The sequence below is a fragment of the Rhyacophila brunnea genome, unplaced genomic scaffold (genome assembly GCF_057557595.1).
Source record: "Rhyacophila brunnea isolate RB1 unplaced genomic scaffold, BYU_Rbru_1.0 scaffold_4, whole genome shotgun sequence".
Classification (NCBI taxonomy): Eukaryota; Metazoa; Arthropoda; class Insecta; order Trichoptera; family Rhyacophilidae; genus Rhyacophila; species Rhyacophila brunnea.
The window spans coordinates 48,237,552-48,260,069 of record NW_028233068.1 but is presented as its reverse complement, the minus strand read 5'-3'; the positions used below and the strand labels follow the sequence as shown (position 1 = coordinate 48,260,069).

The window sequence follows — 22,518 nt, the reverse complement described above, 5'->3', positions numbered from 1 at the left end:
CCATGTTTAAATATTTTATTCTTCCTTTGTTTATTTTATCTTTAGAAATATGTAAACTTATCATATTATACCGATGTTCTTCTTTAACTTTGTAAAAATAAAAATGTAAGTTTTTATATATGTATGTTTTTTTGGTTATATCTGTTTCACATTTTTGGTACTTAGACTCTACCCTATAGACTTTCAATATTTCAATTAGTTGTATACCGAATAAAAAAATGTTATTCAATTATGAGTTACAAGTTAAATGAAATGCGAATTATGAATATTTAAATTAACCAGATTGCATTATTAAGGGCTAGTTATATTATTTATTTGGATTAACAAAACTTTACTGTATCAAGTATCCTTTAGGTCACGGTCGCGGTGCTTGCGCGTCTTGCGTCAAGCTCAGCGGAATACGTGAAAGCGACTGGCGACTAGCAAATGACGTCATCAATATATGTCGTAATATTAAATGACGGTAACGGGGTGTGAAGGGGTGATTTGTATATTTCTAGCTACAATACACCTGACGCGCGGAGATGACAAATGAGTTTGCGACTGGCCATCCCGCTGAAAATTTGATGTAACCAGGCATCAATCTACGCCACTAATATTATATTTGTGACAATGCTTTGAGTGACCCCATCTCCACCCGCCATGTATATACAGCCGCGATTTGTGCACGACCGTCTTCCATGATGCTATAGACGTGTCAGAATGAAAAGATTTTAGTGTCACACATCCTTGTCCCGAAACGATGCTGCACGGTACTGATGTAGCATCCATGCATTTCTATATACATAAATAAAGACCTATTGATTCTTACCAAATCATATCTGGCGGGGGTTCACCGATGACGTCCACAGACCACTTGTGTGTTCTGCCTGCTTTGATGATCACTGACTTCAGGGTAGATCTGTCGATTTGTGGTTTCACTGAAAAAAACAGCAATATAATCAGTTAAAAACATAATGTATTGAAAATGTTGGATTTGAACTATGGTTAGTGAGTTTTTTTTAAACTGCAATGCCATTTAACTAAGACTAGTTGAACATGTGTATTTCAAGAATATACTTACAGTTCCTGTGCTTGCAGAGATGGTTATCAGTAGGCGGTGATGCCTCACCGACTCCAGCCTTGTTCACACCTCGGACTCTGAACTGGTACACGTTACCCTCCTTCAGACCTTCGACTTTGTATTCAGTCTTGATGTCTTCGGTCTTTACAACCTGGAAATTAAAACAAACCCTTTAGTAATCTATAGTTACTTTCTGCATCCATGGGTCGTGGGTTCGATCCCTCGACTGGACAAAAAAATGTGTGCTTTTTAAATCTGTATTTTGAATAATATGACGTTTAAAGGTGAAGGTCCAAACCGCTTCTATCTATTATGTATTCTTGAGGTAATTCCTGCTCAGACACGACTAGACGAGCCAGGATTTCTTTCAGTCTTTTACGTTGTTGATAATTTTCACAATACAATGGGTCCATGTTCAGAATGAAACACATATAGTGAAAGTGATTTGTATTTTTTTCTTTCAGAAAACGAATTCAAAATCAAAATATACAGTTGCCACAGCTGTTCGAGAAATGAAAAAACATGCTATTACTAATGACAGGATTGAAAATATGTAACAAATACCTAATCCATCATACCTTGTAGGTTAGGTTACCCAAGATACTTTATTTGATGGATACTTAGCTAAACTATTGTCATTACATATTCCCGTACATAAAATGATTCCCGTCTGAATTCAGTAGACAGGAAACAGAATACAGTAATAATATGGGTGACAACCCAAGTTATACAGCGTACTTTTAGTTTTGTAGGAGGGAATGAGTTTCTACCAAAACTAAACTAAGCCATAATATAACAACATCGAATTGGCTTACTACCAGATAGAAGGTAAGGTGTAATTATGGTACAAATGCAAAATTCTATTAAAGATGGCAAAGAAGAACCACCGTAATTAGATTACTAATGATATCATTATTCTCTATAATGTCTTGTTGATTTCTAATATTTGCCAGAAGAAAACACCCGAAGAAGGAGAATATTCGATAATTTTGGTTAATAATATCTTTGTCCGGTGAATTTGATTTAATTTAACAGGTAAAACAAAATATATAAGAAGTCTTACCTCAATCCATTCAGATGAGAATTTGTCCTTAAGTTCAACAACGTAACCGGTGATGGGTCTTCCGCCATCGCTGGAAGGAGGAAGCCAGTTCAAGGTTGTGCTCTTGTTGTCGTAGTCAGCGATCGTTGGCTTGGCCGGTGGACCAGGTGGATCTGGGGAAATAATACCAATATTAATCAAATCGCAATAAAAAGTGTACATATTGAAAGAGTTAATTCAACGAATACTCAATGCTTAATTTGACAGAAGGTTTATCTATTGGTAAATAAAATAATTATATTATACTGTAGTGGTTTTAAGTAAATATAATACATTATTTACGAAAATGTTGTCTGTGCGATAAACCACAACTTTCCGGAATTCAAAAAAAACTTTCATTCTATTGAGAGATTGTAAAATAATATGCTTCATGAAAAATCGCCACTGGACGAATATAATAAATACATCAAGTCATAGATATTGAAAGAAAACCTCGGTTTATGAATATGCAGCATTTATTTTATTTAAAAGTGAAGGTTAGGCAGGGTGCAAATTTATTTTACAATGCAGGTTAATTACGATCAAATTTCAAAGTTGTTTACAGATATTTATTTTCCTAGGCGAGATAAAAAGCATAGTATACTAGTTTTACATGGATCATCATCAACTATCATTATTTAAATTGCGTAATATTTCAGATAAATAGTATGTAAGCAGTTATAAAAGAGAAGTCGTCTAGAGCAGTCTGTATTTTGTATTATAGTTATAACAACTATATTATTTAGGGCTACCAATTCATGAGAATATATTAATACACTTGAACATTGTTAATAAATTCCGGAGTTGCAATAAAGTTTTTATATACCCTATCTCTTTGTATAAACTGATATTTACCGTATGGGTTCTTGGCCAGGATGGCATCGGTGGTTTCCAGTGGATCGGATTCACCCTCCTTGTTGACAGCCCTCACTCGGAACTTATACTTCTTTCCAGGAGTAAGTCCCTTCACTGTGAACTCAGTCTTGTCGGGCCCTACATCACCAGCTGGTACCCAGTTTCCGGTATCCTGGAATGGTAAATTAAAAAACACCTTTCATTAATACATTGTGAACATTAAATCATTAAACTACCAACCAGTGACTTTAGTGCGAATAATTAAATACTAACTCATAACATGAAACTAAGGATGTTGTCAAGTTTCCTTTCGTCTTTATATGTTGAAACAAGGGAATAACTATTATCTAATTTCATTTAAAAATTATTTAAATTGTTATTATTAAAATATTACACTATTTAGTCAACTTACTTTACTTTGCAATCTCTATTATAATTCTAAATAATTATAAAAACTGTTTATAGTAAAAATATTGTCAGATTTTGAGAGTAAAGCAATATTTTCATAGTAACTGTCAACAGTGCAATGATTTCTGTCAAAGATTGGATAAAGGTTGCAGAATATGTATCGCATTGTGACGAATACTTTGAAATATCTGGGTTCATTGCACAATGCATGTACCTTAACCCATAGTTTCTTAACCGGTGGTCCGCGAAGATTTTTGAGTGGGCCGCAAAAATTTTCTGCAGTTCAAAAATAGTCAGTATCTATTTTTAAAAGCTTAATTATATTAAATTTTAAGTAATAAATATCTTTCAGAACTCGTGCACCGACAAGGGTTCACAATAAATTAACAAGTCATTTACGGAATGAATGACACTATTGTATTTAGTCATAAATCGTTTCATAGAAGGACGGGGGTGGTTTACCTAGAAACCCAACATTTAAAGTGGGGTTGTATTATATTTCGAAAATTGTTGTTTCAAATATAGTGTAAATATAAATATTTATTATTTTATTCCAATTTTGATGGTCCGCAAAACATTTTTTTATTTTTTGTGGTCCGCGGATGTAAAGGTGTTAAGAAACATTGTCTTAACCTATATGTAATATTAAAAGTGCGATTTGCGCAAGTTTGATGATTATTTATTCACCATATCCATCTTCTCCAAGGTGTATCCGGTGATGTCGGATCCCTGCCAATCGTCAGGCTTCTTCCACTTGACTGTGGCCCTCTCGGCTCTGATCTCATCCACGACCAACGGACCGTTGGGCCTGCATGGTTTGTCTGGAAGAAAATAATAATAATTAGTCAAAAACTTTAATATCTCTAGGAATAATATAAATATATTAAATGGAAAAATCTCACAAACATAACAATTTGCTTCTTAGGCGACTACTGCAGACTTTTCTTGCAGATTTTGTCCAATACGTATTACTATGATCAATGTAAAATAAATAATAATACATAATTTAATTATTAAATGGTGTCAGGACTGTTCGCAATTTTATTTATATTAGTGTTTAACAAAATAGTATCTTTTTAAGAACAAATATACATACGATTTAAGAAAGTACATAAATAATTGTAGTATTAATAAAAATAATATATATTATACAGTAGGTATTCAAGTGGCAAAATGTGGAGGTAGGCTGTTAAGATCCACCATAAATAGTGCACAGTAAAGTTTGTAAGTCATTTTCATTGAAATAAGACTACAATTTACAGATGGTGTTGATTAGTTTTTAAAATTCAATGAAACCCTGCGAAAATCATGCCATAATAGATAATAGTCAAAAAATACTCATATACCTATAAAATATCTAAAATGATGCAATTAAATCATTCATAACTTTGGATATTTTATAGACATAATAATATTTTTTATCTATTGTAGTTTGCAATTAGCAAATAATTTAAATGATTTCTACTAATATTCATTTTATATAAAAATATAATGATACTTTATTATTCTTACCGAGAACAACGACATCGCCCTTTCCTTCGCAGACTCCTGAGGAGTTCTTGAGGATGAGCTTGTACCAGCCGCTGTCAGGCCTCAATGTCTTGCGGACAGTCAACACAGTGTTGCGTTCGTACTTGTCAATGGTGATTCTGAAGAAATTGCAAATTATAATTTATGAATTATTATTAGCATTATGAAATTTAAATCAAGAGTGAGCAATGTTTTTTTTTCAAATTCAAATATATTTTTGGATTTAATAATCTGAATAAACTGAAATCTCGTGATTGTGAAATCAGATACTTGATCTAAATTAGTGCAAGTTATTGACACATTATCCACTACAATGGTCTTACATTAATGTTAAATGAAACTTTTGTTTCCTCGTATTAAATCCAGTGAAGTGTTTTCTTACCTGTCTCCATCATCAACGAGGACAGTATCTCCCTTCATCCATGTGACTTCTGGTTCAGGCTCTCCACCGTATTTGATGTCATACAAGATTACTTGTCCCTTCTTGATAATCATGGGCATCAAACCATCTCCAATGATGAAAGGCTTGACTGTAAAAAATGAAGAAACAGTTTTCAGTAAAAGAAACTATTATTATAATACACCTTATTTTATCCTGTACTATCCCTTATTTCAAGTTGACTATCATCGATCTGTACTTCATTGATAGTTCAGTGAAAATGCAGCCATACAAATCAGGGAAATTTTAAGCCACAAAATACAAAATCGTCCTCTGTTATGTGTACCGTTGATTAATCCTAGGATATATTATAATACTATACTGTTGTCCTCTCATAATAATGTCAAGGTTCTGTAGTTTCTTAATTTGAATACTACACCATATTACAGTTAAAGTCCATGAACCACGGCTACAGATTTAGATACTCCGCTACTATTTAACGGCTTAAGCGTCGGCCCATAACGTCGTGGGTCCCAGATTCGAATACTGGATCTGGCAAATACACAAACCTATTGTTTTTCAATTTGTGTATGAGTCAGAGAATGGGCCTAATAGGTTGAGCAAGTGGCTAACATCCGTTTTTCGTAAAAAACAAAATCGGTTAATACAAAACCTCCACTCAATGGAGACCCATAATCAGCGCTCGAAATGGAAAATTTTACAAACCGGAGCGCTCGATATTTTTTTGAAAATATTAACGTTGTTATCTAATTGTATATACTGTATTTTATAAAAATAAGTCTATTAGATTTTTATTATATGACATGTCTAGCCCAGACGGTCAAATTAATATTCCCACGAGACGGAGCGATAATTTTTGAGATTTTACGAACCGGAACGGCGCTCCGGTACGTTCCGATCCATTTCGAGCCCTGCCTATAATATGATCTTATTCGGATCGGACATGGTAAAAAAAATAACTAAGGGCATATTTTTATTATTGAAGTAAATAGCTCATTAACTGCAACTGGGAACTTCAAATACTTACCGTTTTCTTATAATTCGATTGCTTATAAGCATAGGCATCTACAGACTATAAATTATAATATTCACTAATAATTATGTAAGGGTTTCAGTAATATTTATTTACCGAATCTGCACTTGGCGATGATAGGCTTGGTGGGGTCACTGGGTTCACCAGGTCCAGCTTTGTTGATGGCGCGAACCCTGAACTCGTAAGTGTTGCCTTCCTTGAGTCCATCTTGAGTGGCTGCAGTGCATTCTGGGCCTACTTCAATACCAGTTACCCAGTCTTTGCCGAACTTGTCCTGGAAAGAAAAAATAAATATTATATAACAATCTTATAAATAAATTTTAAACTATCATAACTCATGCAAGAATGCAACCTCCAAATAGTCTAAACTATATTTTTATGTCAGTAGGGGCAAGAATATATTAAATTACCATACATAACCTGGTACATATAGAATGACTGTAGATAAAAAATATCTTTAGTTACTCATTGGTTTGATTATGCAAATGTATTTACCTTGTATTCAATAACGTATCCAGTAATTGGTGCACCACCATCGCTGTCGGGTTTGGTCCATTTGACGTCTGCGTGGTCCTTATCCCAATCGGTAAGCTCCACGTTCTTTGGTTTCGATGGTTCGTCTATTATCAAAATTATGAATTACAAATTATGAATGACGAATTATGAATTACGGATAACTGAATTGTGACATAATTGGATATATAAAATGTTGTGTTATCTACTCCTTTCTTTCTTGATATTTAGAGCTTATTACAGAGGCCATCATCAGGATAATAAAGTCTGAAGGACTCAACCAAAAGCCAAAAATTCATCAAATATAGGTACCTATGTAAATAATCAATACATACAGAATATAAATAATATGGTTGTCGTTATCCTCTCGTGGATCTTATTTATTAAAATTAGTTGTTCTTAATAATATAATAAAAGTAGATAGACAGTACTACTACGTTGGGTACCTACATATTCATATTATAATAAAAAAACATGTTCAAAATTTTTTTTATCTATATAGATGGAGTCTAAATATGTGAAAGTTAATTTGTGAAAGCGATTATCTGCCCTTAAAACGTGTACCTCTATATTTGATTGTGCTATTTATACTATATATTGCTAATTTTAAGTCCTTTAATTTTGCTTACCCCAAGGATTCTTGGCAAGAACTGGTTTGCCGAATAATCCAGGCTCACTGGATCCCAGCTTGTTGACAGCCCGAATCCTGAATTTGTAGGTCTTCTTAGGAATGAGTTCCTCCACTTTGTAAGTTGTTGGCTGACCATACGGCACCTCACCCACATTGTCCCAGCCTGCTTTGAGGGACATGTCCTAAAAATAGAAAACACATTGTTCAATGAATGTGCTATAAAACAGGGGTTATGTTGATAAAAAAGCAAATTCTTGCAATGTTCTTAATAAATTAAAAAAAAATAGACATTACATAAATCCATCAATGCGATTAATCTCACCTGTCTCTCAATGACGTATTTCTGGATTTGTGATCCACCATCGTCTTCTGAGATTTTCCAGGTGACAGTGCAAGAGTCCTGGAATATGTCCACCACATCGATGTTTTGAGGTGGCGATGGGACATCTGTGGAAAAGAAATTGAAATTTTATTAAATATATTTTTATTATGAAATAAAAAACAGTTTAAAAAAATAAAGTTAAAGAATTCTTTAAATATAAATATAAAATAAATATATATCGAGTGTTGTAAATATGTTATACTGCTTACTCTGCATATTGAGCTTGACATCCTTGGCGTCCTCTCCCTGTCCGTTGCTCAACTTGATCTGGTACTGTCCAGACTGTTCCCTGGTTGGTTTCTTCACCTTGAAGATGATCTTGTCTGTCTCCACGACGACTTCCACTTCCTTGATGGGAAGAGGTTTGCCGTCCTTGAGAAGCTTGGCTTCCACAGGAGTTTGCCTGGTGCCGCTGACTTTGTATGGCACTTCCATGATGAATGGACGGTCGCAGGGTCCAGCGAAATCATCGGGGCAATCCAGACTTGGTTTGGATTCTCCCTTCTTGACGGTCAGCTTGCAAGAGCTGGTTAGTTTACCGGACTCACACATGATTTCACCTTCATCTTCCATCTCGGCACGGTTGAATATGAGCTGGTGCTTACCACCGCCCAAGTTCTTGATCTCAACCCTGCATACAAACAAATTAATTATATTAATGGGTATAGAAAGCTTTCAGTTATGTGGATAACGAAATGTATTGATTACTGAAGATATATAATTAGGATATTTGAAAGAAGTTACGATCATATTACGAAAATGAAGATCTTCATTACATATTTATATTGTTAGAGTTAAGTTTAAAGTCAACTCGGTGTAGATTAATAGTCTAATAAAGCATATTTAAGCATATTACGATTTTAATCAATTCTCATCAGATACAGAATTTTGAAACCATATATTAAACTGATAATTTTGAGAAATTTAAACAGTATTCCAAAGAAAACCAAGATCATTTGAATACGTGTATTAATTAAGGCTCTAAGTACCAAAAAGTCGTATTGCCTGTAGATACAAAATACCGAGTCATTGCAGTAAAATTTCATGAAGCACACCTTTTGAAAAATGTGGTTTTACAGTGTGAAGCAATCACGGCAGCTTCTATAATTTTAGGTATTAGGAAGTCGCAAGTGTCAACACATCATCGTCAGCCATTTTATATTGAATGAAGTTGACCACTGTAGTGCTATTTACACCATTATAAATAAAACAGGCCAATGGACTTACAACGTCAACAGGTTTAAATATGTTGCTGTATTTTTTTGACTTGCTTGAGGCACTTAGACCATAGCTGAAGTTATTGGCGTTAGTATGGAGAACACTTTTCTATAAAAATGTCAGTTTTTTTGTTTTTGGTACTTAGAGCCTTAATTAATACACGTATTCATTTATTAAGAAGATGGGGGAGAAAACAACACAGAGTCATTTCAATCAAGAACATAATTTGGTTCCAGCGTTCTCAATCAAAAACTCAGTCAATGACGTTAGTTACCTATTTATAGTTTTGTAAAGTGACCTTACAAACGGGCACCTGAATAATGAAACTTAATATTGACATTGTGATTAAATGAAAAATCGTTTTATTGTCAAAATAAGTATCAATTTGGGCACATACCTTTCTGATGGAACAATAGGTTGTCCATTGAAGGTCCAGTTGGCTTCGGCTGTCTGGTCTTGGAGTTCCACATCGAGTACCACCTTCTCTCTCTCGATGGCTTCCGTATCCTTCAACTTTTTGTTGAAACGGTTGGCATCTACAACAATACATCATTAATGAGGATAGTTCAGTTCAGGATTGGTAGTCTGAGACTAACCCGGATTTTTTTTGGTACAAAATAAAATTAGATGTATATTATGTCAAATAGTATGAATGATTATTCTAAAATGCATCTTTGTAACTTTATCGTGAAATTGAAATCTATTGATAAATAACTTACAGTTGATGATAAGCTCGCACTCTGTTTTGTCAGCGTTACTGACGCAGGAGTATTGGCCGGCATCCGTAACCTTGGCATCCTTGATCAACAGTTTCCTCTTTCTGCCTTCCTTGATGATCACAACGCGCTTGTCAGGTTTCACCTGTTCAGCTCCCTTGTACCTGGAAATCAAAAAAATAATACACTATTGGAATATTCTTCATCGTTATGATGTTAGATTTGTCAGATCCTGTGACACTAGCAGATACTATCCTTTTTATTTAGGTATCATACTATAATGTTAGGTTTAATCCAAATAACATAAATTGTATTATAAAGAGAATTATTATGGCTTATATGAAACATTTTTAGTGTGGTAAACTGGTATTTTGCAAGTTTGTGTATTGAAACAATACGTCGCCATTGTATATAGGCTTCATTTATCTTCTATGGCAGTTGGCATTTGGTAATAAGCTATATGTATGATAGTTCATCCACATATTATTTTAAATACAAATAATTATATATATTTGGCTGCCTTTACAAATGTGTGATATGTCCTTCCACAAAATACATTTGCATTTTAATGTTGAGTGTGTTATAATTAATGTTTTGGTTCCAGTACAAGTGATATATTATGTAGGTAAGTGCTGTACAAGTTGTATCGAAACGGTCATTGAAACAGCGAATAGCTAGGTACCAAGAAAAGTAGATGTATCTAGGGGAGGCATTTACTCAGCAGTGGATCGACTCTGGCTGTCATATCATTTTTATGCGTTTTCTATTATTTTTTGTACATAACTAGATTTAAGCTTTTTTGTTTTGTTTTCTTCCCTTGTTTATATATAGTAATACGTGTTCTTAAGTGCATCATTAAGGCGAAGTCTTCACTGAGCTTTTTTTAAAGAGGCACCTAGCGGAAAAATACGAAGCTTGCAATTTGAGAGATTTAAAAAACTGATATTTATAAAAAATATAAATGTGTATAACTTGAAATCCTTTTTATTTATATTAAATTTTGTTTATGTATGGTCATAATATTGAAGCTTATTTGATATACATAAAAAGGATTTCAAGTTATACACATTTATATTTTTTATAAAAATCGATGTTTTTTTAAAATAGATATAAAACATATTAAAACTATGAATTAGTCAAAAATCTCTTATGTGATGCTTAGAAAACTTAATAAACTAAATTTGAGTAATAAATATGACCATAAAATATATGTAATAATAGGGTGCGGTCCGATTCAACAAATTCACATTTTATTAATTTTTTTACAATTGTAAGTTTATTTTTGACTTAAAATAAAAAATATTTTTCTTTTCAATGTTTTCAGATACATATTTATTCATTAATCCAGTTGAAATTGTAAATTATCAAAAAAAAGTCTCAAATTGCAAGCTTCGTATTTTTCCGCTAGGTGCCTCTTTAAAAAAGGCTCAGTGAAGACTTCGCCTTAAGGAGACGTGTTCTCGAGAGTGAAAAAAGTTTATTTCTTTCAAATAAATACCAGTTAAGTATATTTTTTTACCATTTCACATCGCCACCGGCATCGTCCAATTCGCAGGCCAGTGTGATGACGTCCTTCTCGATATGCTGGGCAGACTTAAGCACCTTGGTGAACATGTAAGGATATTCTGAAATTAAAAAGATACAATAAAAATATTAAAAATATGTTAAGACTATAATTAATATTTTTCTTGACTGTTAATCCTCGAAGGAACGGTGCGTTATTAGCAATAACAACCACTTCAAAATGTCCATGACTTCATAAACAGACAATTTACCAGTCGTCCATCACCGGTGATTAGATAGTTTGACCTTGGGATTGGAATGCGAAATGAAAATACCAATACCGGTTTTTCGGATATTTCCTTTTAAATACCGGTATTCGTGAAATATATAAAAAAAACATAGAAAAATCTACAAATAAATATAAATATAAAAATATTTTAAAAACATTTAATATTTAAAAGAAAAAATATCTAATTACTTACACATTATAATATGTAAACCTTTAAAAATAGGTAAATGTAAGATATGGTAGAGATGTATATGTTTATAAATATTTAGTAGTTCAATGATTGACACTTTTTTCTTCGCATGATCTTTCAATAAATTTATATTATGAAGTGATCTTAGATGTGTATGTGCCCCACTGATAATTCCACCTAATGTTATATTAATTTATTGTACTTTTTACACTTACATGTCTAATGACAACGGAACTAAACTAGTCATCGCTATTATTTTCCCCTTTATGCTAGTTAATACATTTTGTTTTCACTTTAAATACCGAATATATCAGTATTGTTTGATTTTTAATACCGGTATTTTGATATCGAAAAATACTGAGATACCGGTTTTAAAATACCGGTATTGCAATCCTTAGTTTTACCTACCTAGCCCATTTTTTAGTCGATTAAAAAAAATATTAATATTAATTATACTAACCGACAATCTTGACAGTGGTTTCTGTCTTATCCGGTTGCTTTTCAAGTTTGCAAGTATATGGGCCAGCATCCTCCATAACTGGACTCTTGATGACGCATTTGCAGATGCCGGAGAGTTCTTTGCTGATAGAGTAGACGTCTCCATCTTCAAGTCTCACATCGCCCTTCCACCAGGAAACGATGGCAATGCTGTTGCTCACCGTACACTCAAGGATGGTCTCGTGCTTGGTAAAGCCTTCAATCTTCTTGGACAGAGGCTTAATGAAGGAGTAGGTTGGGTCGGGTTCTGTAAGAGAGAATTAAAAAAAAACCAAATATAGTGTGTATCTTCAAAACCGATAAGAATCAAAAGGAAATATAATTTTACTATTCATTAATGATTTAAATTGATTACTATTTTTTTCTTTAACTGACCCCGTTTAATTACAATTTTCGCTCTTAGGCGGAGCATATAGAGCTCCACAGAAAAAAAGTTATATTAAAATATTATTCGCCCTATCCTTTGGCTACTTGCACTAAATCAAATACTTAGTACATACAAAACGACATACTTTGCCTAGTCGCGGGATCAAACCTGCGACTTACGGCTTCATAGATAAACGATCTAACAACTTGGTCACCGTGGGGTACGCCATTTACTTTGTACTAAATCTGTCCATGTTGGTCCCGAGAATGCCATACAAGACAGTGCTTGTTTTATTACTTATATTGTTGTTTGAAGAAACGGTCTTCGTAGGCCAGTGAGGTCAGAATGGATTTATGCATTTTTTCAAAACCTAGGTATTTATGTGATTGTTTCACTTATACTACTACACGACCGTCATTACGCGCCATGATCTGTTGTAGTAATATATATATATAATACATATATTAAAAAGAAAAATAATATATGTTTCTAATTGAACAATTCACTAATTTTAATACCTGAAAGTATGGAAATTCATATATTCGCGCGAGTGATATCAGACTTGACAACCAATTTAGAAAGTATAGTTTAATTAAGGTAATACTTTTACCATGTAATAAGGTATTATTCTTAAATAGTTAGTTACTGGAGTAAGTTAAATAGAGGATCCCGACTCTTTCTGTGAGTTAATTATTTGTAGTCTGGTATATAATCAGGTAATATAATTTCGACTGTCTTTAGGAAAAAGGGCGTAACCCTCGATTTTTCGAAAAGTCCTTATATTAGACATTAACAATGTATACAACTAAATACACGTTCTATAAAAAGGAAATAAGCCGCAAATACCGAGTTATTATCTAAATTCAGGTTTTAATTGAAGTTAATTAATTTTTAATTTAAGGAAAAACCGTTTACCCTCAATGTTAATGATTTTTCTGTAATAACTTCTTTAATTATTATTAGATCGAAAATATATTATACCAAATCATCAATCATACACCCAATGTCTGTGCCTATTTAAAAAAAAATAATAAACTAAAATCATTCAAAAAACGTTTTTTTGCCCCTCCTGTAAAATTTGTTCTGTGAGGGTTACGCCTTTTTTCCTAAACACGGTCGATTTATATTATCGTTGTTTAAAATTAAAAAATTAAACAAATACTAGATTGAGTAGATTACAATAAACATAATATCTTTAAGTAATATAGTTCATTGTTGTACCTTCAACATTGAGGAAAGCAGTGCAAGTGACACCGCCAATCTCAATGGTGTATTTTCCAGTGTCCTCAACCTTTGGTCCCATGATGATGAGCTGGTATGAGTCCTGCTCATTCTTGAACTTGTATTTGGAGCCGGCAAACAGTTCCTATAAATACACACATCATACAATAATTAGTATATATATGAGAAACGTCGTATAAAATAGATTTAATATTTATCTGTAATATTATCACTAATTGCCAGTGGATTGCCAAAATTATTTGTACTTATATCAAACTGCGTTTATAGGTAAATTTAAAAAAAAGTAAAAATTAAAAATAATAACTATAATCATGTAGAAAATATTTTAATATCAAAATAGTATTTTTGTTCAATTTTATCTCTTCACAAAGCGATAGATATCATTATTTGCGCCTGGTGGTGCAGTACGCAAGGCACTGGATTTTTGTCTTGGAGCTCCGGGTTTGATCCAGGTGAGGTCAAATTATATTTGTAATTTTCTCAAACCTGGGTGTTTGTGATTGGTTTACTTCTATTACTAAATACACTACTATCATTGAGCCTCTTGACATGGTGTAGTGTTATAAAGAATATATACTTATGTACTTATATATAAATTTTAATATGTATATTTAATATAATATATAATATGGATTTATTAGCATCAAAAGGGTGTAAATTAAACTATCGCGATAATAACTGTTTACACGCAAAAGTATTGGCTCTCTCGCCAATGGTATTCTTTAAGCGTTAAGCGAGATGCGTTGTTGTGAAAATTTGTAGACGTCAAAATGCTCTGCGCAGTGCGGTGTAGTTGTATTTTTTTCGGAAGATTCGCTACTATCATTCTACTGCGCAAGCGCAAATAATGCTCAACTTCCAAAAGTGAAAATTCAGAAGCCGTTGAACTTTTTGATCCATGCATGCAATGTTTCAAGTTGCACGATAATACGTGTTTATGGCCGCGATGATATATTCTGTCAGCAGTAAATCCATCCACGTATAAACGTGCTATATGACTGAAGCAACAGTTAGAATTGTAAATATTTAAAATAGATAATTAAATTACTTACATCTTTACGGAAGTACCACTTGGGCTTCGCATTAGGCTTGCTGAAGTTGCAGTCAAAGACCGATTTTTTGTCCTTTCCTTCCTTAGCAAACTGGTCGACCAGTGGCTTGAGGAAACTCTCGGCCTTCTATAATGGTGTACAGAAATATGTCGGGAGGGGAAAACCCGACAGTAAAAAAATTAGAACAGTACACAAAATTAGATTGTCTTGTTTTTAATTGTGTAGCAATAGTGAATGTGATAGATATTGGATCTACTAGTAACACTAATATATTATTATCTATCAAAACAGATAAGACTTTTATTTATTATTTTCTTCATCCCAGAGGGTGAGGTATGTTTGAAAATGTGATACGCTTGGTTATATTTAAATGTGTGAGATAAAAACTTCAATTAATATCTCGTTACAATTATTTATACTATTTTTCTGTATACGAATAAATTGTCCATGATATTAAAGTACACAAATAATTCTAATTAATGATACAGTAGTATTTTTAAGGAATCAGTTTCAGTAACCCGTTATCGCTAAAACTGGTGTATATCAAATTAATACAATACTTTCTTTATTATGAATTAAAATTCGATATCAATTAGGTAGCCATAATAGTATTAAGTGAGTGTTTTACAAGCATAGTGAACCAAATCTATTCAGGTTATTTTTGAGTAAGCTAGGTTCAAAATTAATATTTGAGTATTTATTATTCTGTAAGGGTATAATTTCCTTTATATAATAACTTAAATGTACTCAAAATAACACTTCAGAATTGCAATCATACCCTTACAGAATAAAAAATACTCAAATATTATGTTTTAACCTAGTTTATTCAAAAATAACAAGAATGGGCTTAGTTCACTATGCTTATGAGCCACTCAAATATAAAACAGATAATCATTATGCCCCCTTGATCCTCCATTGAGTAGAGATAAAATGGATGGATATTAAGTCAATTCAAGTGAAAATTATTACCAACTTCCACTTTATAAGGTAGGTAATGATAAATTGCTTTGTTTTTTAGTGCTTTTCCAAGTACCTATGTCTCGTTAAAAATGATAATTCTGGAGGATATTTGTAATTTTTCACTATTCAATATTGCCACAACAATTTTTATAAAAATCTTGTGTTTATAGAGCTTTATGTATATTTATGTATGCTCATAAAGTTTGTGTAATACATGCTCGTGTTAAATGTTTGCAATAATTCTGTTAATAAAGTGCTGACGGGCCAAATTTCTTCAACGGCCAGCGAAACCTAATAAATATAGAAAAATTAATGTAGAAAACCTAAAGAAATAATTATTCAGTATTAGATATTATAAGATAAATTAATAATGCGAAGGTCTTCTTATGTACCCTTTGAAAAAAATGGATAGAAGAAATAAAAAGGTTGTATGTGCCAAAATAACACAAATATTATAATATGAATATCAGCAATGTGAAATAATTTATTAATATTATTTAAAAATCTATATAAATAATCATTGATTATTATATGGCAGTTACAACCTTATTCCTCTATAATTAGTTGTAGACTCTTGATCATAACATAAAACTGTATCTCTCAAGATGCTGTAGGTATATGAATATTGGGGTGCTGCAAATAACTTAAAATTGTAATAAAACTTGTGCAGTTTTATATATTATTATTAATATTATGATGATTGGTAGGAGATCGAACAATACAAAATGCAACATAAAACAGGGAATGAACCAAAATACACAATTAAATTTAATGAATTCGATAATATGATGCGATGGTATAATTATAATATACAATGAAAACGTGATGAGGATATAGTAGGTATTCTGTAAAAGAAAAGGATATAATTCAGTTTATGACAAAGAAATTAAAAACGATGTAAGTAACAAGTCAAATTGTTGTAATGTTCATAATTTTAAAAGAATTTTCACGGATTGATAACACTATATTAATAATTCGACTATTGGAAGAAAAAACCATACAGGTGACTATTGGTAACGTTTAAGTACTTAAAATGAATTCACAATGAAATCTGAATATGACATCATGTGTAACATATAAAAATACATTTCCCGACGTACTGGCTTAACAGACAAGTCGAAAAAAATCATTTGTACGATTTTGCTTTTGAAAAATGTAACATACATCTAATTGAATGATTTTATTATAAAACACACAAAATAATATTTATATTAAACTATTCCATTATAGAACAGTGGGCAAATTATAAATCTATATTGTGAGGGGAAAAGGATTCAACTGACCAAATGAGAGTAGGAAAAAATAAAATATTATGAATATGATATGATATATAATATTATATAGGTACTTTTATAATGATTATTGGCTAGGATCATTAGGGTAAACACAGATAGAAATGGTAATATGAAAATATGAACACATTACAGTGGTAAAAATTGTCATAATTTGAATACCACAAATAATGTTGTAACGAACATGAACACATGCCTCAAAACAGTCACTTTTCTTCAAACTAATCATTTGCGTACAGTGATATGATATCAATCAGATATTTAGATTATCATTTAAGGTTATATTTGCTTGTAAAGATTATGGAAACTAACTAAATAATAAAAAAAAAATGATTAAACCAAGCATTATATAATAAAATAAATATCGGTTTGATATAAAATCGAGCACTTTCATTCACACAGTCAGCTTCATACATAACATATAATTGCATAGACCATAAAATTACTTGTGTATGGTATAATTTTCCATATATTTTACATCCATCAGAAATATTTTTATAGATAACATTCCAACACAGCACATATCAAAAAGGCAGTTTAAAAAATGTGTAGCAGCCATTTTGTGATCAATTCTTATATACTAAATGTTGTATGTTTATATTACAATAAGTTGCTTCATTCAACTTAAAATTAAGCATACATTATAACCTATGTCATTCTCAGTTTTAGATTTGATTCATATTAGAATATTAAATTTATATGTATAATAATATATGTTCATTTGTAATAGGTATATCGACTTAAAATATTTCAATTTAATTTCATAACCATCAACAAAAGTTGATTTATTGAGAATGGATATGAAGATGTCTAGTTGGTTATTATTTATATCTTGAAGTATCTACTTTATATGCAAGGATTATTAAAATTTAATAATCCATACATCATTGCTTTATCTTTATTGTATAATAAATTTAATATATTATACAATAAAGAAAAAAACAATGATGTAATACCATGAAAATAAGCATAGTTGCAAATATTACTAGAATAATATACTTAAAATTTTTAAGATAGTCAGGTTTACTATCTATAATGAATTTAATTTAAACTCTAAAGAACGAAAGAAGAAGAAAAAGATCTAAAGAACAACAATAATTTAAAAAAAAATGTTAAAATATGTTTAAAATAATTAGCATAAACAACCGGCGATGCCAGCTATTCCACTAGTACAGCTAATATAGATTGTCGATAAGTTTAAATGAAATAAATAAGGTGAACGTATTTATTTTAATATAAGCCATCACAAATTTCAGGCAATGCTATATTTTTAATATAATTTGGTCGAAAATATCATAATAATTGTACAAAATATACCATTCCTAATGCAGTCGATAATAAAATGCCATTCTCAGAAAATAAACAATAAAATATTTAGGCAATTATGAGTTTTGAAGATAGAAATGTGTTTTACACAGATTAAAATGATTGCAGTCTCAAGGCTAGCAGAATGTGAAAGAATTAGGTATTGTGAGGAAACACCTTCATACATGATAATATAGAATTTAAATAATAATAGGTGCTCAAGTATTGCATATCACTAATCATGATATTGTATTATGTAGTGTATTAAAATATAGATTAATTCAATTTTGTTAATTTTGAGCACTATTATAAGGCGGGAAACTAATCGAATATGCAAGTATAGATTTAAAAAAAACTGCAGAAAAACTTTGCAGCAAGAACTTAATTATTGTCAATTATTTATTTCTGATATAAACAGATTTACTTTGTTATAAAACTTGAATGTTACCCACAACTAATAAAACTCACCAAATATAAACAGTATTATTTTAAGATATTCGAATTCATTGATAATATAAATTTGATTTAGGATTTAAATATTTTTATGAATAAGAGAAGGATTTATTTTTAATATATAACAATACGTTTGATGAACATTTGTTGGGAGTAGATGATATTTTATATTATTCTGTTTAATAAACCTATGTACGTGTGTCTACAAGCTATAATTAGTTTCTAATTAAGTTTATTATGTAAAAATGTACTAAGTAATCATCGCTAAGTTGTCAGAATAACAATCTTGTTTCTATACTTTACTAATCTTTATTCATAGATTCCTAAGAAGAAAAAGAAATATTATGATAGTTTAAATAAGTACATCCTCATGTCAGCTTCTAGAAACAGTCACAATAAAACGAAGAAAGAATATTCATTCCGAATCAGAAACCTTAAAGAAAATATCAGTGATTAGAATCAAAGAGAGAGTTGAACGATGCATTGAGAGCTAGAGAAGAAACTTGAAGAAAAAGAGATTCAATGCAAAAGTCAGAAGAGGTTTGACCAGTTTCAGATGATAACCATTCCAAACGTGACAATATTTGTGCTACATCGCATTTTCCAGTGGCGTTTGGTGGTGATATAAAATACCCCCAGTTATCTGATTTATATATACATACAATAAATAATTGATAATTTTACATTCGATTTCAATAATGAAAACACGTATTTAATTAAATTGATGTGAACATACCGTATAACCAAAATATATAATAACGAATTTAATGTTTATATAACGTATTCCTTTCGAGGGGCATATTATTTTTTACATAGTCGTCGGGCTGTTAAAACTTCCGATGTGACAATTTGATCAAAATGGTTTTTGTATTCATTTTGCTTATTTATATCACATCGCTTAATATAGTAAAACCATCAACGTTCTATATAACACACAAATTTAAATGTCATTAATTATAGCAATTTTAATTAGAACTTAATTTGAAACAAATTTATGCAATCATATTATAGCTATTATTACGAACACGCGATGAAGATGAGCCCTTTCTTTAGATAAATCATGTAGAAAAAATAAAGTCTACCTTATTTTTTGTGTGGATATAGCAGTTTTTATCCTTACTATAAAATTTAAATTTTGTCTTATTTGTGGTTTTAACAGCTTAATGACGACACATTACTGATATTCATCACATGTCAATACGGCAAGTATTTTGTTTACACCGTAAACTTTATCAAGTATTTACCATGTAACAACTGGTACAAGATTATTTTAAATATATCTTGATTGTAATCGGTAAACCCCTTGAAAAGATCATAATTATTAATTAAATTTGGTCAACATTACAAAATAACATTTTGTAACATCGTAGCATAGCACTAATTATGCGTGTAAGTATACTATAACATTTGGTTCATTATATCAATTTTGGTTTATTCATTTGAAAAATTTAAAAATTTTTATGACACTACACATTCATACTCGTATTAAAAAATAAATCGTATCAGATAACTGAGAGTCTTTCGCGATTTCAAAATGCAACACAATGAAATGCCTTTTATCTATGGCTATTTTTGTTATTATGAAATAAGTGTTTTCGTTCTTCCAAGATGCGGTGGCTTGGTCAATATTGCTGATTTTCCATTCGGAATTATTTCGGTCAAACCTCATCCCTGCGAAACGAGTGCAATGTTGGCCAGTCCGGAATGAGCTCTGCCAAAGATGGACGCCGAGGGAACGATGTTTTCTAGAAAGTTCACCAAACGAGCCAATACTTATTCATCATTCGACGATACAAAACATTCGTCTACAACCGGAACCGTCTACCAAATAATTTTACAGTGAGTGTTTATTTTAATATTTTTTACTGTAATACTATTCTCATTTTGAATTATTCTTTGTTTTGCATTACCACGATAAAACTACGGATGTAACCTTCGAAATATATATTATATATAAATTTGACAATAAGACTCTACCATTTTAAAATAAATCTTTAAACTAATCAGTCAAATATCACAACAGCTTGAAATAGCATTAACATACATTTCAGAAAAAAATCTTTAATAAATCTTGGTACTGAATAGAATTTAAACTCACAACTTACGTATGTGCATGCAATAAATGAAGGTGTCCCTCGAAAAGGGAATACGAAATAACTAAAATTTTACAGGGGAGAGAAAACACACTTAAATAAATAAGTAACAATAATTTATGTGATGTATGGTTATATTTTTAATCATTGACATTAATTGTCTTAAAAATTATATGTATGTACTATAAAAATCACTGAAATTCTTGTTGTTTACGTTGTTTTTCTTTCATCTGTAAAATTTAGTTTTTGCATATAGACGCCTTTTCGAGGGACACCTTCAATTGTGAATTCAAGACCCACTCTATCCAAGATTTTTTGAAAGGATTTTTCTAAAAATTATGATTTTGAAACTATTTCAAGTTATGTATTTTTGATGAAGAATGTCTTCAAATTTGAACATTAATCAGTTACTTTTTGTTGCTAACCAAAATACTATAAGTATAATAATATATCTATATAAATAAGTAAATTGCCACAACACAATATATATAATATAATATATGTAATAATAATTTAATATAAAAACATGTTTCTTCTTTCTGGTCGTATTTTCCGATATGCATAAATTTTTTTCGTATTTATTTTATAGCCAAGGATTGATAATACAATTTAGGTGATTATGTGGGTATTGAGGAAAGAGATGTAATAAAATTACGATGTGTATATTTCCAATACTTATTTAACAATATTATACATTTTATTTATGATGGTAAACTATTTAAATTTTGAATAAATAATTAATAAATGTCCAATCCTAATAGAATCATATGGGTCTCTACGGGGTGGAGGATTTTATTAACGAATTTTTGTTTTTTTAATTTTTTTTTTCAAAAATGATGTTAGCCAGTTGCTCAACCTGTAAGGTCCATACTCTGACTCAAGCAGAAATTGAAAAAAATATATGTGTACTTGCCAGACCCAGGATTCTGGGACCCATGACGTTATAGGCCGACGATTAAACCGATCGGCCACCGTGGGCAATATATACCATAATATATTGAATATTGAGATAGAAGAATTGGAAATATATTATTATTATTATAGAATTTCTACTCATTTTTTAATACATTATTTTTAATTGAAAATGACGTAAGATAAAAATTTACAGCCGGAATTTTTCAGATTTGATAGTACGATATTTTGAAATGTTTAAAGTCTACCTAATAGAAAATACTTTTTATTAAAATAACACAAAACCTCAATGATCCCATAACAATTTTTTTTATAATTTTCTAATTTTAGGTAACCAAAGTGAATTAACTGTTTTGTTAGTTATGAATATTTTTACGTACATGGCTCGCAGTATATTTAAAATATTTTGAACGTTGAACAAGTATCTTCTAAACTTAAGGTGAAGCTATATAGTACCTTATTACATTCTAAAGATCACATATTCTACAAAGATTCATTCATTCTCTCATGTTGGTAAAAGAATATGTTTTTC

The 22,518-nt window shown here is 31.0% G+C and overlaps 1 protein-coding gene across 17 annotated transcripts in view; it reads right to left on the bottom strand.

The window, feature by feature from the left end:
* Positions 1-22,518, bottom strand: part of bt (projectin protein bent) — a 229,024-nt gene that overhangs the window by 64,867 nt on the left and 141,639 nt on the right. For all 17 annotated transcript variants that reach the window (XM_085953753.1, XM_085953755.1, XM_085953760.1 and 14 more), the window contains 18 exons: positions 14,972-15,097; positions 13,899-14,043; positions 12,273-12,557; positions 11,350-11,455; positions 9,834-9,994; positions 9,512-9,650; positions 8,106-8,527; positions 7,837-7,961; positions 7,513-7,696; positions 6,866-6,990; positions 6,467-6,644; positions 5,320-5,467; positions 4,920-5,056; positions 4,095-4,228; positions 3,000-3,171; positions 2,127-2,278; positions 1,064-1,214; positions 812-920 (listed from right to left, as the gene is read on the bottom strand). In XM_085953753.1, the coding sequence (XP_085809879.1) occupies positions 812-920; positions 1,064-1,214; positions 2,127-2,278; positions 3,000-3,171; positions 4,095-4,228; positions 4,920-5,056; positions 5,320-5,467; positions 6,467-6,644; positions 6,866-6,990; positions 7,513-7,696; positions 7,837-7,961; positions 8,106-8,527; positions 9,512-9,650; positions 9,834-9,994; positions 11,350-11,455; positions 12,273-12,557; positions 13,899-14,043; positions 14,972-15,097 (2,999 nt within the window). The remainder of the gene's footprint in view (positions 1-811; positions 921-1,063; positions 1,215-2,126; positions 2,279-2,999; positions 3,172-4,094; positions 4,229-4,919; positions 5,057-5,319; positions 5,468-6,466; positions 6,645-6,865; positions 6,991-7,512; positions 7,697-7,836; positions 7,962-8,105; positions 8,528-9,511; positions 9,651-9,833; positions 9,995-11,349; positions 11,456-12,272; positions 12,558-13,898; positions 14,044-14,971; positions 15,098-22,518) is intronic.